Genomic DNA, 18,173 nt, shown 5'->3' with positions numbered 1-18,173 from the left:
TCCTCTCCGAGAATCTTTACCAAGGTTCTCGGAGAGGCTTTAGTTCCTCTGAGGCTTCAATCAGTCTCAATTATCCCCTACCTAGACGATCTGCTCCTAACAGCCCACTCAGAGAGTCGTCTTTCTCAGGACCTAGAATTGACTCAACTCAGTCTGAGTCGATTAGGGTGGATTGTCAGTCAGGAGAAATCCAAGACAACCCCAACACAGGAGATCCTGTATCTGGGGTACTGGATCAAGTCTGTAGATCAGAAAATTATACTGCCGGAAGAAAAGATTTTGAATCTGTGGCAGAGAATATCTTTTCTTCAATGCAGCCCCAAGTGTACGGTGAGGGAAGTAATGTCGGTCTTAGGTCTTATGACGGCAGCCATTCCAGCCGTACAATGGGCCAGGTTCCATCAAAGAGAACTTCAGGGTTTTCTGTTAGAACAATTAAAAGGCAGAGATCTGGAGGAGGAGGTATCGATCCCCTCAAGGGTAAAACGCTCCCTCTGGTGGTGGAAGGACAGGGAGAACCTAAACAAAGGGGTTCATTGGGTCCTTCCTATCACTTCAACACTAACAACGGATGCGAGCAGTTGGGGCTGGGGAGCCCACCTAGGCTCAAGCTGGGTCCAGGACAAGTGGACCCCGGAGGAGAAATGTTTCTCTTCCAATTGGAAAGAACTAACAGCAATCCTGAGAGCTGTTCTAGCTTTCCACCCCGCAATACAGGGTCACCATCTACAAGTCCGTTCAGACAATACGACGGCTGTAGCATACATAAACAAACAAGGAGGAACCAGAAGTCCTCGTTTGATGTTGGTAGCCAGACGCATTCTCCAGTGGGCAGAAGCCAATCTGGAATCCATTTCTGCAGTTCACCTGAAAGGGGAGCTGAACAACAAGGCGGACTTCTTGAGTCGACAGAGGATTTCGAACCAAGAATGGTCCTTACACCCAGAGGCATTCAATCTCATAACAGCTCACTGGGGAGAACCAGAGGTAGACCTTTTTGCGAGCAAGAAAAATGCAAAGGTTCCCAATTTTTTCTCGCTAAACCCAGGAGATCAACCCCTGGCGGTAGATGCCTTGCAAACTCCATGGACTTTCAGTCTGGCGTATGCATTTCCCCCTCTTCATCTCATTCCGAGGGTCCTAGCAAGATTCCTCAAGGAAAAAACCTGTTTGATTCTAGTAGCACCTTTTTGGCCCAGGAGACCGTGGTTCACAACGTTGCTACAATTGACAGACTGTCCGCCTCTAAGACTTCCCTACAGACAGGACCTCCTGTCGCAGGGACCTCTTTACCATCCGCAGGTCGCCACACTGAAGCTGTCAGCGTGGTTACTGAGGAGGAAATCTTAAGGAGTAAGGGCCTGTCAGACGAGGTAATTGCGACCTTACTACAGAGTCGCAAACCAGTCACGAGAGCTATTTACAAAAAAGTCTGGAAAAAATTCAATAGCTGGCTGAATGGCCGGGACATAAATACGGCTAATATTCTACAGTTTTTACAGGAAGGTGTAAACAAGGGTTTAACCCTAAGTACTATTAAAGTACAGATAGCTGCCTTAAGTGTATACCTAGATGAACGCTTACAGGAAAATCCTTTTGTCGCTAGATTCTGTAAGGCAGTCGCTAGACGCAAGCCAGTCAGAATCACAAAAGTCCCATCCTGGGATTTAGCAGTTGTGCTAAAAGCTTTCTTGGGGTCACCCTTTGAGCCTATCTCAGAGGCCTCCCTAAGGCTTATTACCTTTAAGACAGTTCTCCTGGTGGCAATCACTTCAGCCCGTAGGGTCAGTGAAATCCAAGCACTTTCCATCAGGGAACCATTCCTACAGATCCTAGAAGACAGAGTCATTCTAAAGACAGACCCTGGGTTCTTACCAAAGGTAGCATCTAGCTTCCATAGGTCCCAAGATATTGTCCTCCCTTCATTTTGTCAAAATGCAGCAAATGAGAAAGAGGAACGTTTTCATTTATTGGATGTGAGGAGGTGTATTCTAGAATATCTTAAAATAACAAATCCATTCAGAATCTCAGACTCCCTTTTTGTCCTTTTTTCCGGACAGCGTAGGGGACAGAAAGCTTCAAAAGTAACCATAGCTAGATGGATTAGGCTAGCTATAGCAGAGGGGTATAAGGCCTTGAATAGAGATCCTCCTGAGGGTGTTAAAGCTCACTCAACAAGAGCGTTGTCTGCATCCTGGGCAGAAAGAGCTGGTGCCACCCCGGAGCAGGTATGTAAAGCAGCCACATGGTCAAGCTTTTCCACCTTTACAAGGCATTACCGACTGGACTTAATGTCTAGTCAGGATCAGGCCTTTGGGAGGAAAGTCCTCCAGGCCGTGGTCCCCCCCCTAATCTGGTAAGTACTTGGGGATCCTCTCAAGGGCTGTCCTGGAAGAACACTTGGGAAAACTGGAGTTAGTACTTACCGGTAACTCCTTTTCCGGTGGTCTTCCAGGACAGCACGATCCCACCCTTTATTTGATTGTAGTGATGTACTAATGTTATTACCTGTTATGGTTTTATATGTTTTTCAGTTCCATCCTTCGGTTCTTGGTGAATGACTGACCAGGGACCTGAGGGACCGCCTTTTGAACTGTGGCAATGTGTTTCCTGTGTCGATGGGAGGAGCTCCATCTCTCAAGGGCTGTCCTGGAAGACCACCGGAAAAGGAGTTACCGGTAAGTACTAACTCCAGTTTTTGTTCTGTCCTCCCTTCATGCAGACATGACGGTCCAAATTCCTACAGCGACTGGAGAAACCCCTCTGTGTCCATGAATATAACATTAATATGGGAGGGGTGGACCTCAACAACCAGTTGTTGGCGCCGTACCCAATTGCCTGTAAGGCCAGACGCTGATAGAAAAAGTCTGTATACTTATTCCAATTGGCTCTGCTTGAATGCTTATGTGCTATACAAAGCTGCAGGATGAACTGGATCCTTCCTTAATTTCCAGGAAGAGATCATCGCAGCCCTTCTGTTTCCAGACGGTGCTGTGGCCCAACTTCCCAATCCAAATTCGGTGAGCTGGCTGCATGAGAGGCATTTTCCGCATGTCCTTCCTGGTTCCCCCGACCCAAAGAAATGCCAAAGATTTTGTGTCTGTAGAAAGCGCGGACATAGGCGTGACACCTGCTTTTATTGTCCCTGCTGTCCTAAAACCTGGTCTTTGCATTGGTGACTTTCGAAATGCTACTACCCACTAGTGGAGTATTGGCGTAGGGTACAGCATTGCACAGTCCTAGGCACACGTACACAGGGTCTCAAAAGATGTGATGGCCATTGCATTTTGAGAGACCCTAATCTGGAACGTTTACACTTTATATAAAAGAGCAAAAAATAAAAAAACAGCCAAAAATAGATGTTTTTTTTTTTTTCTTTTCTCTTTACTATTGTTCTCTCTCTTATGTTCGCTCTCCATTGTCCGCTCTTTTCTCTCTTTTATTGTTACTGTATTTTAGAACTGTAAGGTTTTTTATTTTATTTTATTTTTTATGTTTTATTGTATTTGCTTTGAAGGTATGGTATGTCTTGTTGTACTGTTATAATGTAATGTTACTTTGCTTTATTTTTGACCATCATTTGCTTAGCAGGTACGCCATTCAGCTGCAGCACGGGTTTATTTATCTTGACAGCAACAGAGTTTGCTCCCACGATACATAAAGCCGTGACTCCAGCGCTGTAGGAGAGGATTTCACCACCACAGTATAAAAAAAAAAAGGCATATATGCCGAAGCATGGGGGCAGGGGTGGAGGAGCGATTTTCTTCTAACATTAGGGGCGGATTGCCCCCATGCTTCGGCACATATTTTTTTTAGGCACAGATTGCGTTAAAAAATCCAAGTTGTTTTTTTGAGTTAATGTGTTATCGTTCACATAGTTTGCTTTTCAGGTATGCCATTCAGCTGCAGCACTGATTTATTTATCTTGACAGCAACAGCGTTTGCTCTCATGATACGAAAATCAGCTACTCCAGTGCTGTAGGAGGTGATTTCACCACCACAGTTAAAAAAAATGTAAATAAAAGATGGTGCATGTATGCCCATCATTAGAAGTGGGTGGATGAAGGGTGGTGTTCTATTGGTGGGCATAGCCACCGATCAATCTCTTCCTTTATTTTTTTTATTTATTTTTTTCGTTCAGCCCACAGGCTGCTTGAAAAAAATAACATTACAATATATGCCCAAGAAAGACCAGCAACACACTGGTATGTTGCTGGACTTTGAGTGGTTATACCAGAATGATGCCTGCAGGTTTAGGTATCGTCTTGGTATCGTTCTTTTCAGCCAGCTTTCATGTAAAAGCAATTCTAGCATCTAATTGGCCTCTAGACTGCTTTTACATTCAGTTGGAGGGAATGTAACCCCCCCCCCCCCCCCCCCACCATCTTCAATACTTTTCTCTGGCTCTCTTGTCCCAACGGGGGCCCGAGAATGCAGCCGGTGGTTCCACTGACCATAGAGCTGATTGGAGACCAGAACGGCTCAAGTCATCTCTGTGGCCTAAGAAACCGAAAGCTACAGGCATTTCATGACTTGGGTTTCACTAGATATAAACAGCGCCATTGGGAAAGCATTTTATCACACCAATCGATCTTGGTGTGGTCAGATGCTTTGAGGACAGAGGAGACAACTAAGAGGAGACCCCAATTAAAAAAAAAAAAGTACCTGTCACTACCTATTGCTATCATAGGGGATATTTACATTCCCTGAGATAACAATAAAAATGATATAAATAAATAAAAAAAGCACCCCCCCATGCTCACGCGCAAAGGCGTACGCAAGCTTCGGTCTGGTGTCATTTGTAAACAGTAATTGCACCATGCACGTGAGCTATCCCCCCCAAAGGTCAGACCAAGGGCAGTAATTTTAGCAGTAGACCTCCTCCGTAAATCTAAAGTGGTAACCTGTAAAGGATTAAAAAAAATGTACGTAGTTTGTTGCCGCTGCCCTTTTGTGCACATTTTTAAAGTGTGTCGTGTTTTGGTATCCATGTACTCGGCAAAAGATCATCCTTTTTTTTTTTTTTTTTTTTTTTTTTTTTTATTTCATCTAACATTTGTATTTTTAGTGCATTAAAATGAAGAAAAGTTCCCCCCGAAAAAAATTGCATTTGAAAAATCGCTGCGCAAATACTGTGTGAAAAAAAGTTGCAGCACCCACCATTTTAATCTGTAGGGCCTTTGCTTTAAAAAAATTATAATGTTTGGGGGTTCAAAGTAATTTTCTAGCAAAAAAATGGTTTGTTTACATCAGGCATGTCCAAAGTCCGGCCTGCGGGCCAATCGCGGCCTGGTTTTGAATGGCCCGCCTGGCTATCAGGGCTGTCAGATGAGCGATCCCCTGCCCATCTGCACATCGGCACTGTGAGAAGCTCCGTGAGCTTCAAAAGTGAAAGTAAAGTGCAGAGGAGTGTGTTGTGCTCTCTGCTTCCCCCTACAGTGCAGTACCCGGCTGAATGAGGAAGCTGGAAAGGTACTGTACTATGCTACAAGCTAGATTAGTTTTAAAAGTGCTTTATTCATGTGTCTGTTCTGTATGTACTGTCTGTCTATATGTATGTGTGTGTCTGTGTGCGTGCATTTGTCTACATGTGTTTGTGTGTATGTTACGTTTAATCCAGACCCCCCCCCCCATTCCTGTACCATCAGAACTGCTTTTGTAAGGCTTGTGTATGATAGCAGCCAGGACTGCTGCTCCTCTGCAAAGCAATCCATGCACAGATCGCTTTTCAGAGGCATTTGAAAGGCGGTAAAGAGGCATTATGTTGCCTCCTCGCCACCTGTTTTAAGCCCGTAAAATGCAGCATCACTATACCGCAATCCACACAGTTGCGGGGTAGTTGCAGTGCAGGCCCATTCACCCTGGGTATACCTCCCAGCTGCAGCCACATCATGTGTACACCCCTAGCTGCTCCCTCTGCAGCTAAAGGGGGAGAAGTTGGGGGTGGTAAAAACAGCCATGTATTTTTACTGCCCCTCCAACCTGACATGTGAACAAGCCCTTGGTTCACATCTGTGTGGCTGCGTGTAGGGAAGCCCATTCATTCCAATGGGCTTTCCTACCCACAAAAATGTAGGGAAAGAAGTCCCCAATCTTCTTTCTTCTTTTTTTTTTTTTTTTTTTTTTTTTTTTTTTCTTGAACTACAACAAAAGCAACCTACGTTTTGGTACCCCTAAAGAGCAGAGGCAAGAGAATTCTTGCTGAGCAGTGTATTAGTGCTTGAACGAACACGCAGACAGAATTTTAATGGTTCAGTGGTCGGCCCTCGTGCATGTTCACTTCATCAAATCTGGCCCTCTTTGAAAAAAGTTTGGACACCCCTGGTTTACATGGAAAAAAAAGTGTCAGAAAGGGCTTTGTCTTCATGTGGTTAGAGTGGGTGATGTCTGACATAAGCTCCTAATGTTGTGCATAAAATGCCAGGACAGTTCAACCCCTCCCCCCCCCCCCAAATGACCCCTTTTTGCAAAGTAGATACCCCAAGCTATTTTCTGATGGGCAGGTTGCGTCCATGGAATGTTTTATGTTTTGCCACAAATTTCAAGAAAATTACACTTTTTTTGTAAAGTTGTCACTAAATGATATATTGCTCAAACATGCGATGGGCATATGTGAAATTACACCCCAAAATACATTCTGCTACTTCTCCTGAGTACAGGGACATGTGAGACTTTTTGGGAGCCTAGTTGTATATAGGACCCTGACAACCAATCACCTCCTTCAGGATTTCTAAGGGCTTAAAATGGTGATTTCACTCCCTCACTACCTGTTACAGAGGCCCTGAAATGTCCAGAAAACACAAAGCCCCCTCCTCCCCCAAATGACCCCATTGTGGAAAGTAGACACCCCAAGGTATTTGCTGAGAGGCATGTTGAGTATTTTGCAGATCTCGCTTTTTGTCAAAGAGTTTTGGAAATAAAAAAAAAAATAAATAAAAATAAATTAAACTCTGTGACAAAAAGCGAGATCTGCAAAATACTCAACATGCCTCTCAGCAAATACCTTGGGGTGTCTACTTTCCACAATGGGGTCATTTGGGGGGGGGGGGGGGTTTGTGCTATTTTACCATTTCATGGCCTCTGAAACTGATAGGCAGTGAGGAGTGAAATCAAAAATGTACACCCTTAGAAAGCCTGAAGGCGGTGATTGGTTTTTGGGGGCCCCATACGACTGTGAAAAAGTCTCACACATGTAGTATCCTGTGCTCGGGAGAAGCAGCAGCGTGTATTTTGGGGTGTAATTCAGTAGTGACAACTTTGTGAAAAAAAAAAGTTTGTAATTTTCCTGCAACTTGTGACAAAATATTCCATGGACTCAAATGCCTCTCAGCAATTAGCTTGGGGTGTCTACTTTCCAAAATGGGGTCATTTGGGGGAGGGTTGTGCCATCTTGGCATTTTATGGGCTTCAAAAGTGTGATAGGTAGTGAGGAGTGAAATAAAAAATGTATGCCCTGGTTTTCGGGTTCCTGTACACGGCTAGGCTCCCAAAAAGTCTCACACATGAGGTGTCCCCGTACTCAGGAGTAGCAGCAGAATGTATTTTGGGTTGTAATTCCACATATAACCATGACATGTGTGAGCAATATATCATTTAGGGACAACTTTGTGTAATAAAATCACTTGTGACAAAAAGATAAAATATTCAATGGGCTCAACATGCCTCTCAGCAATTTCCTTGGGATACAAATAAAGCCAAGGTTAAATCCAGGGGAAAAATCAAGCTTAACTTACCGACCAGCCCGCAGACAACCAAATAACTTGTCTAACAGTATGAGTTAGAAGCAGGGGTTTAGTCTGCACACGTTTGCAAATGCATGAGTAAGCCACAGAGCCTCATCAAGGCACCCTGGTATCTGTGGTACCTAATACTAACTTATAAGTGTCCCTACAGTGGTGGCACATGCATTCTGATGGATAGGTGAGAGCAGGTGGACTGAAGGGGAGCCATTACTTCTTAAAGGTACAGAGACTCGCTGAATACCCAGTAAATAGCACAATGGCTGCAAAGGTGCCAGTGCGTTGCCTGACCAAAAATCACGACAGTGATACAAAAAAGACACCACTTACTCACATCTATAGCTGGCTATCGCAGTAAAGCCTCATACACACGATAGGACTTTGTACAAACTTTCCCTTGGATTTTTGTACAAAGGGCGTCGGCCCTGAACTTGTATTGCATACACACAGCAGGACTTTTTCAGCCAACTTTCACCAAATCACGTGGTTTTTCTGCTCTTTACCGCCACCTTTGGTCAACTTCTGTATTGTTGTCTGATCTTTTGCATTGGTTCTGAGCATGCCTGTTTGTACTTTGTACAAAAGTCCTCTGGTTTTCTGTACACACGATCAGACTTTGCTCCATCAGACTTTTGTTCCCAGAAAGTTTGTCCGTTCGCACAGCCAACAAAAGTCCGATGAAAACCAAAAAAGTTTGTCCGATGGAGCGTACACACAGTAGGATGTTGCTCCAAACAAGCTAATTTGCATGTTTGTTGTCAAAAAGTCTGATCGTGTGTATGGGCCTTAAGAAGCATTGGAAGGCTAACACGTACAAACAAGGCCAAGGATAAATCCAAGGGAAAAACCAAGGCTAACTTGCTTAATAATCTCCTTGGGGTGTCTACTTTCCAAATTGGGGTCATGGGGGGGGGGGGGGGGGGGGGGGAGTTGTACTGCCCTGCCATTTTAGCACCTCAAGAAATGAGATGGGTAGTCATAAACTAAAAGCTGCGTAAATACCAGAAAATGTACCCTAGTTGGTAGACGCTATAACTTTAACTTTTGCAAACCAATAAATGTACACTTATTGAAAACATTTTTTACCAAAGACATGTGGCTGAATACATTTTGACCAAAATGTATGACTAAAATTGAGTTTGTTGGATTTATTTTTTATAACAAAATGTGAAAAAACTTTTTTGAAAAAAAAAATTTCCATTTTTTATATCACAAAAAATAGAAATCGCAGAGGCTACCAAATACCATCAAAAGAAAGCTCTGTGTGGGGGAAAAAAAGGATGTAAATTTCGTTGGGTACAGCATTTCATGACCACACAATTACCAGTTAAAGCCGCGCAGTGCCAAATTGTAAAAAGTGCTCTGGTCATTGAGCAGTCAAATCCTCTGGGACTGAAGTGTTTAAAGAACAAAATAAAAGCACTGAGAGGTAACTTTTTTTATGACGGGAGAGATTCTGTATGTCTCCTATGTCATGAATGTTTCTCCCTGCCTGCCAACATTTTGATTTTCCAAGTGTACACTGAGCTGTTCATGCTCAGCTCAGTAAACAGACCCATTACAATTTTGTGCCAGGCAGAAGTAACTCCCATGCACATGTGGTTGGAATTCTTTCATTCAGGCCTGGCCAATCAAACCAGCCAAAGACTGAATCCAGAAGATTTGGTGAAGATGGAAGAGCAGTTTACAGTGCACGTCTGCCGTAATGTTCAAATATGCTGAGCATGCATGTACATTATGTCAAAAACTCCTGGGGGTACTTTGCAATTCTACAGCAGTTTAGTTCCACTTTAATGAGCTGGCGTTGTGTCTATGCTTCACATTTAGCTCTAATTACAATTCATGACAGTTGTTCATTAACCACTTCAGCCCCGGAAGAATTTACCCCCTTCCTGACCGGGCCATTTTTTGCAACGTGGCACTTTAACTGACAATTGCACGGTCGTGTTATGCTGTACCCAAAAAAATATACTTTTTTTTTTTTTCCACAAATGGAGCTTTCTTTTGGTGGTAGTTAATCACCTCTGCGGTTTTTGTTTTTTGCGCTATAAACAAAAAGACTTACAATTTTTGAATAATAAAAAATGTAAAAAAAAATCGAATTTCTTCATACAGACTGTTTTGAAAACAAAGCAATATTTTTTACTTTTTGATATAATAAATATCCCTAAAACAACATATTTTTTGGTTAAAAAAAAATGCAATAAGCATATATTGATTGGTTTGTGCAAAAGTTATAGGATCTACAAAATAGGAGATATATTTATGGCATTTTTATTATTTATTTTACTAGGACTGCGACATTGCGGCGGACAGGTCAGACACATTTCACACTATTTTAGGATCAGTGACACTGTATAAATGTCACTGGCAGGGAAGGGGTTAACACTAGGGGCGATTAAGGAGTTAAATGTGTGTCCTAGGGAGTGATTCTAACTGTGGGGGGATGGGGCTGCTTGGGGGAGGAGACTGATTGTTGTTCCTAAAGCAGTAGGAACAGCAGATCGCTCTCATCACCCCTGACAGAACAGAGCTCTATCTGTTTACATTGACAGATCTCTGTTCTCTCCTTCTTGGGAGCAATTGCGTGTAGCCGCCAGCCATGTGCACGGGCATCTACATCATGCTGCGGTTGCACCCTATACTCCTGGAAGCACCCGCTGTACAGCTATGGCGATTTGCGCAGGAGTGCCAATCTGCCGCCGTCAGTTGATGGCGGGCGGTTTGAAGGTGGTTAAAGTGTATGTAAATCCTTACATATACTCAGTGACGTGACTGGCCTCAGGTGATACAGATGAAACAAAGCCTCCTGCATAAGATGTACTTGTTTATCTACAGCTATCTTTCCCCTATATCCATTCAAAGTGTAGAATTTAGACAGAATCTCTGGGCTCTGAAAAGCAGGGGGCGGAGAGCTGAAGTTACATCAGTGAGGAAAGCCTCCCCCCCCCCCCCCCACCTCCTTCGTACAACACACAGGAACAGAGCGGAGGCTGTCCTCCCCATCACCATTTGTTTCTTGGTGTCATCAGAAGTGACTCCTGCTGATAGCAGAGGAACGAGGCAGTGGACAGAAGTGACACTTGATTGAGACAAGTACACACTATAGAGAGATATGCTTTGTTTATATTTCAGGTAAACAACCACTTTAAAGGGATGTTAAAGGTTCTGTTTGTTATTTTAACAAAAAATTTCATTTTTAACCTGCTCTGTGCAGTGGTTTTGCACAGAGTTGCCACAATCCTTATTTTCTCGGGTCCCCCGTCAGCGCTCCTGGCTCCCCTCCCCTCCCCTTGATCAATCCCCCCAATAGCAAACCGTTTGCTATGGGGGCACTGGTGTGTGCTCACTCCTGAGCCGGGCTCTATGCGTCCATAAGATGCATAAAGCCGTGGCTCAGCCCTGACCCCCCCCCCCCCCCCCCCCCCAATTGGTTCACTGGCTGTGATTGACAGCAGTGGGAGCCAATGGCGGCTCAGGTGATTATTAGGGAGGACTATGGGCAGAGTAGAACACAGACATCTACATACATCAAATGCGTAAAGGTAAAAACCTTCAGCCTTTCAACCACTTTAAGATGTGTTCATTTTTTCACTCTGGCCTTATTAACATGCAGTAAGAGGAGTTGATTATGGTTGGGAGGTTCATCCTAAATTACTAGTGTACCGAAAAAGTCTTGGTCAGGTTGTTATACTGAACTAGAAAACACTTTTGTGGCACTCTAGGCAGCTGTAACTAAAATGTACAAAAATATTACAGTAGCTGCGTCTTATAATAATAAGCAATTCTCCTCTTCTTTGTCCAGAATAAGCTTGGAGACACTGCTCTGCATGCTGCTGCATGGAAGGGATACGCTGATATCGTAGAGCTGCTGCTCTTGAAAGGTGAGATTTAGCGTTCCATCATTCATGCAAAGTAATTATCACTTTCCTTTTTTTTTTTTCGATGACAAAAGACCTCAGAAAAGTCGTTTGTTATGACAAACATTCCTATTATAAATTTTGTCATTAAGTAGCATCCATGGGAATTTATCTTTCTTGAAAATTACATTCAGTGGACAAGCCTAGCTCTACAATGTCAACTGATTTATTGCATACATCAGTTATTGTTTAGGTACATTATTTTGCTGCGTTGACTGCTGTTTATTATTTATAGCCTTCTTAAAGAGATGCTAATAAACGTTTTTATCTTTGTCTTTGGTATCACAGCGATTTCTAAGAGACACTGTGATGGAATTACTTTTCCTGGCTACATAAATTTGATCTATATAGGGTGCAATAAAAGTAGTTCCTAGGCCTGTCTGCGGGTTATACATCTCTGCTCTGCTTTTGGTGTGGTCACACTCTGCATCATGTCACCATCAAAAACTGTCTGTCCACCACTCGGGTCTATAACTGTAAACTTTGCTGTTCAGGAAGCCACTGCTTTACTTCCTGGCAGGCTGGGTTTCTGTTGTAATACTTTTGACTGAGCTCAGGCTGTTTGTGTTTCATTGGCGAGATGCACATAGATGTTGATTCTAACGTTCAAGTAAAATAGGTCACCTGGTTTTGTTGAGCCCTAGCCATAATTTTTTATTTTCATGCTTCCTGCTCAAGAGTTTTTTTTCATTTTTATGTTTTCCTTTGTACTCCATGACATAACACAGAAGCATCCCTCTCTTGCAATCAGAAATGTGACTTTTTATCTGTGGGTGCTTTTACATGGGTGTGCTGTGTTCCATTCAGCAGGACACCCATGAACGACTCACCTGCTGGCTTTAAAGAATAACTTGATGTCACTTTTGTGACATCTCTGCCTATTCGGTTTTCTGTCTACATTTAGGCGGCGGACTGTGGCAGACTCATTTTGGATCTATAGGCTGCTGAATGTGAAGAGTGTGCATTTACATCAAGCTACCTCAGATCCCTCAAGATTCCAGTTCCAAACCTGGACAGTCTCTGAGCTAAGTACATAGCCTGCCCATAGTCCTGCATGCAAAGCTTCTGATCAGGTCTGTCCCTCGGGCAGATGTGAAAGAAGCCTTAAGCCCCATACACATTATCAGATTTTCTGCTGATTTTTGTCTTCAGATTTACCAAAACCATGTAGTGCAAGGGCCTGCCTGATTGCATACAAATTGAAACTTTTAAGGTTTGACTTCATATTATATGGTTTTGGTAAATCTGAAGGAAAAAATCAGCAGAAAACTTGATAGTGTGTATGGGGCTTTATAGTTGCTTGCTTCAGAGCTAAAGCTATGGCTGATACAGGTTGCCAGGTCATTTTAAAGGTCTTCAAATCGGCTGAATAATCTTTTAGTTGCTAATGTGTGCCCATAACTGACTGTAGCATCATATCGTGTTTTAAAGTGACATTAAAGGTTCAGATTTTTTTTTTTTTTTAAAACAAAAGAATGACAAACTTCATACATACCTACCTACTCTGTGCAGTGATTTTTGCACAGAGCAGCCCCGATCCTCTTTTTCTCTGGTCTTCACTCTTGAGCAGTGCTGCTCTTGTGTCTGGCTCTATGCGTTCATAAGACACATAGAGCCGTGGCTCGGCCCGCCCCTGCTCTCTGCTCACTGGCTGTGATTGATGGCAGTGGGAGCCCTTGGCGCCCACTGATGTCTAAGGCCAATGAGGAGAGGGTGTGCCGGAACAGCAGTCTCTCGTGCACATCACTGGATCGAGAGGGGGCTCAGATGAGTACTAGGGAGGCTTTGAGGGGAGCAGCACACAGGTTGTTTTTTTTGTTTTTTTGTTTTTTTTTCTACCTTTTATGCATAGAATGCATGAAAGTAAAAAAAAACCTTCAGCCTTTACAACCACTTTAACTCAAGGATGACCTTTTGCTTCCTGGAAATCAGGAGCTGTGCAGTCTGAGAAAGTAAAATTAAAACATAAATCCAGTTTTTAAATGTTCTTGTTTCGAGAATCATTCACTGGCATAATGTTAAAGAATTCAATCGGCAGTTCTACTTACAGGACAATTTCTGCTGTGCTCTCTCCTGCTGGTCCTTTGACATTTCTCAGAGTGAAAAGATAAATCAAGTAGTGGGATAGTGACTCTAACTAAGCCATTACCTTCTGAACAATTTCTACTCTATTTTAAAGTACACTGATTTATTTATGAAGTCTCACTGATATAATTCAGATAATTTTTTTTTTGTTTTTGTGTTTATAAAATCACTTTTTTTTTTTTTTTGTTTCTTTTTCGTCTTTCTGTTAGTAAATTAACATTTACTTCTTCTGATTAGGAGCAAGAACAGATTTAAGGAATAATGAGAAAAAGCTGGCTATGGATATGGCGACGAATGCTCAGTGTGCTTCCCTTCTGAAAAAGAGACAGGCACAAGGTAACACATGACCACTTTGGTTTTAATGCAGGCATATATTTAGATAATGTTGTTATAAAGTATCAAAATATGTTTGCCATCATAAAAGTTTGTCTCCCCGCCAAGTGCTGTAATTTCCCAGTCTGGACGGCTCAATACACAGTACACAATCCACAAGTCCTGATGGCTGCACTCTGTAAATGCACTCCACTTTATTGTATTAATAAAAGCATTCCAATATTTTTATTAATATACAGGATTTATATAGCGCCAACAGTGCTTTACAACATGACGGCAGACAGTACAATTACAATACAACTCAATACAGGAGGAATCGGTGGGCCCTGCTCATTAGAGCTTACTATTTTTAAAAGGAGGGGTCAAGTAATACAAAAGGTGTGGGGGGGGTGAGCTGATGGAGAAAATTAAAAGTACAGTTAGGTAGGGGCAGAATGGGGTTCTCCTGAAGAGAAGGGTTTTCAGGGATCATCTAAATGCAAACAGAGTAGGAGATAGTCAGATTGGGGTAGGGAGTTCCATAGGATAGGAGAGACTCTGGAAAAGTCCTGGAGGCGAGCATGGAAGGAGTTAACAAGTTAAATGGAGAGCAGGAAGTCTTGGGAGGAATGAAGAGAACAATTTGGTTGGTATTTTGAGACAGTTAGTGATGTGGGTCCAGACTTTGCAGATGAGAGGCTGTTACAGCCCCTATGTGAAGCTACTGTTCACAAGTCGCTTCAAAGTGCAGTAGTAGCTCCCAATCCAAATTCACCTTTTATTAACACCGTTACACTAATTTAGACACCCTGTAAAAACATTGGCTACAAAGAAGAAACCAACAAAAATTCAGTTTTGCTATGTGTGGTATTATCCAATCAACACAGCTGGTAGTAAAGAATGAGTAGATGATCAGATAATGTCCTGTGAACAAACTGGTGAATGACTTGTGACTCTACAGTACACTGGGATAAAGTTCACTAGAACAGGTAGGCATGAAAAAGGACACAAAGCCTTTAGTACTCTGTTACTTACCAATATTCAAACTTTGAGGCAGGGTTGAGATTGAGGCTCTCTATGTAGCTGGTTCACACATCTCCGGTGCGATTTGCACAGGAGCCCTGTGTGTCTTTTGGTCTGTTTCAGGTCAGAACTAGGAACAGCCAATCTCTCTATAATCCCCCGACAGAGGATCCACCTTGTTTACACTGTCAGCTCCCTGTTCTGGCTCTGTGGAGCGATCGTGGGTGGCCAGCGGACATTGCAACCGCCAGCCAAACACATTGGCTCCAGCCCCGCGCGCACGCCCACTGTATCTATTACATGAGGCGCCGTACTGGTTAGGCGATTCGTGGTATAGAGCTGCCCTGACGCAGTGTAACTGTGGTGGCTGATCAGCAAGTGGCTCTAAAGGCTCATGGGTTTTTTTGTTTGGGTTTACATCCACTTTAAAAATAAAAAACTATGTCATCCTTTCTAAACTATTGCCATAGAGGTTATCTATAAGGATATACATGCCTCCTGCATGTATCTTTACCTGTCAAATGTCTCCCCTCTGTCTGTTATGAGCCCCGAAAAACTGCAGATTCTGTGGGTGGGTCTGTTGTCTGGAGCTCGGTCGGTGGAGTCGTGATGTCAGTAGACTCCCCGCCCACCTCTACACTCCCCTTGTCAATATGTATTTTCTCCTGTGTATTTCTTACACTGAAGTTCTGCTATGATCTCTAAAATCCAGAGGAAAGTAACCACATAACTTCAGCATGTCCAATTATGCTGAGGTGTGGAACATCCAATTCTGGCAGAACAGCAGAAGAAAGGAGTGGGAGGGAATTAAAAAATAATGCATGTCTCTTAGACTAGAGCACGAGATATGTAAATCAACTGTCACTCACAGCAAGGGGGAGGATTTGACAAAGTTTTTCTCTGTTTGTCAAGATTTATCTCACTGAACAATAAAAGAGGATTGCTCAGTGCTGGATTAACTCTTTGTGGCAAGACTGGGCTCAAATGATAGGAAATCTTATAGTCTACATTATGACATCAAAAAAATAAAAAATGTTCGGGTTTACATTCACTTTAACTTTGGTGCATTCTCTGCATTAGGGTAAAAAAAAACAGATCGGGTAAGTATAACGGGATTTAAAAATTTATTTTTTCTTAATTCTTTCCTTTTAGAATCACTTTATCTTGAGACTTGCGTAGTATGTATTATTTATGATAAAGGGTTCTTTACTGATGTTGTTCTAGATCAAATTTAAAATGATTAGAAGACGCTATTTGCTCTAGACAATACAGTAACTGTTTATTTGTACTGTATTTAATAGCATAATGTATGTAAACAAAAGTTGCTGCTATTGTAACTTCACTATAATCTGTTTCTCAGGAGTCGTACGAACGTCCAGTAATGCAGAAGAATATCTTGACGATGAAGATTCTGATTAGTTCTCAAGTGTAAAAATAAATACAACAGGTTTAGCTGCAAATTTGTCATTCCAGTATGCACCATTTAAACAGGACCTAAACTATGCAACATTGACTGGATATGTTTTATTACTGTACCTACTTTTTTTTTTTTTTTTTTTTTTTTTTCTATTACAATAAAAACAATAGCACATTGTTACTTTTTTTTTTGTATACTGTGCACTTGACTTTTGTTACTACGCCTTGTGTTTTTATTTTTTGTTTTGTTCTTTTTTATTTTTTTTTTATTTTTTTATTTTTTGATTCCTGCGTCTGATTTTTTTATTTTTTTTTTAATTTTTTTTTTTGTTCAAAATTTCCATGTACTTTTTATAAATGACTAAAAGAAAAGGCTAACATTTAATTAAAATGTTTCTACTTGTTTAGACAATCAAATTGGTAATATTTAATTTTTGTTTTGCATATGTAATAAATGTTTCTTAAAATCTGTTTTCATTTATATTTTTATATACACATGAAAAATATATACTACTTGGTCTAAACGTTTTGTACATGTGCCTACCTGGACTTGCCTATATTTATAAAGCGTATTGGTGAATGTTACAAAGGGATGGATGTAGGCATGAAATAGAATAGTGATTGATGGCGCCCACTGATGTCGAAGGCCAATGAGGAGAGGGAGTGCCGGGACAACAGAGTCTCTCGTGCACATCGCTGGTTCGAGAGGGGGCTCAGATGAGAATTAGGGAGGCTTTGGGGGAAGCAGCACACAGAAGGTTTTTTTCTACCTTCATGCATAGAATGCATGAAAGGAAAAAACCTTCAGCCTTTACAAACACTTTAACTCAAGGATTACCTTTTGCTTCCTGGTAATCAGGAGCTGTGCAGTCTGAAAAAGTAAAATTAAAACCTAATCCAGTTTAAATGTTCTTGTTTCGAGTAGCATTCATTGGCATTATGTTAAAGAATTCAAACGGCAGTTCTACTTACAGGACAATTTCTGCTGTGCTCTCTCCTGCTGGCCCTTTGACCAGGAGAATGTTCAGCAAATATTCTGTAAATTTGGACTTTTTGCAAAAGATTGAATGTTCTACAAGTTCAGCACAACTAGTAAACATATGAGGGTAGAAATGGTGCATGGATAATGTCATCTGGACTCATCTTGATCCTAGATTTACTGCTTGGTGAGTTCTTGAAACAAGTTTGTAGGAATAGGTTTTTCAGAATTCTTAAGATTTTTCTTGTATCAGGGTATTGAAGCTAAGGTTCGTGGCCCCAGAGCCTGGATCTTTAAATATACAGAATGCCCACACATTTACTTTAACATAAAGCTTTCTGGAGGGAATAAATGTACCTGTAAATTAATGACTTACAAGGCAGGTCATTTATTGGGGAGTAAATAAAATGCAAGCACTTTGGAGAAAGGAATAGGGCCCCATTGTTGTCGGTGGAAAAATTTGTCAGTGGTATGAATTGTGCCCTTCCATTGATATCAGTTGGAGTATGTTTCCCATCATTGGTGTCAGTGGGAGGAATTGTCCCCCATTGTTGGTGTTGGTGGGAGCTCATTAAACCATGGTTTTGTTCAGTGCATTCTATTCATACAGTTTTTAGGTTCCAACCAGTTTCCATCAAATCATACTCGTCTATCTTACAATACCAATGACCATACAGTAAAATATTGTAAGTTTATGCA

The 18,173-nt window shown here is 41.9% G+C and overlaps 1 protein-coding gene across 1 annotated transcript in view; it reads left to right on the top strand.

Annotated features, from left to right (window-relative positions):
• The window catches only part of OSTF1 (osteoclast stimulating factor 1), a 73,738-nt gene extending 56,772 nt beyond the window's left edge, over positions 1-16,966 (top strand). Inside the window, exons 8-10 of the mRNA XM_077474915.1 lie at positions 11,545-11,623; positions 13,982-14,080; positions 16,440-16,966. Coding sequence (XP_077331041.1) covers positions 11,545-11,623; positions 13,982-14,080; positions 16,440-16,498 — 237 coding nt within the window. The 3' untranslated portion in view covers positions 16,499-16,966. The remainder of the gene's footprint in view (positions 1-11,544; positions 11,624-13,981; positions 14,081-16,439) is intronic.
• Positions 16,967-18,173: the final 1,207 nt, after the last annotated feature.

The sequence above is a fragment of the Lithobates pipiens genome, unplaced genomic scaffold (genome assembly GCF_037356315.1).
Source record: "Lithobates pipiens isolate NorthernLeopardFrog02 unplaced genomic scaffold, aLitPip1_a1.2 Scaffold_13, whole genome shotgun sequence".
Lineage (NCBI taxonomy): Eukaryota > Metazoa > Chordata > Amphibia > Anura > Ranidae > Lithobates > Lithobates pipiens.
This window is presented reverse-complemented; position numbering and strand designations above follow the sequence as displayed.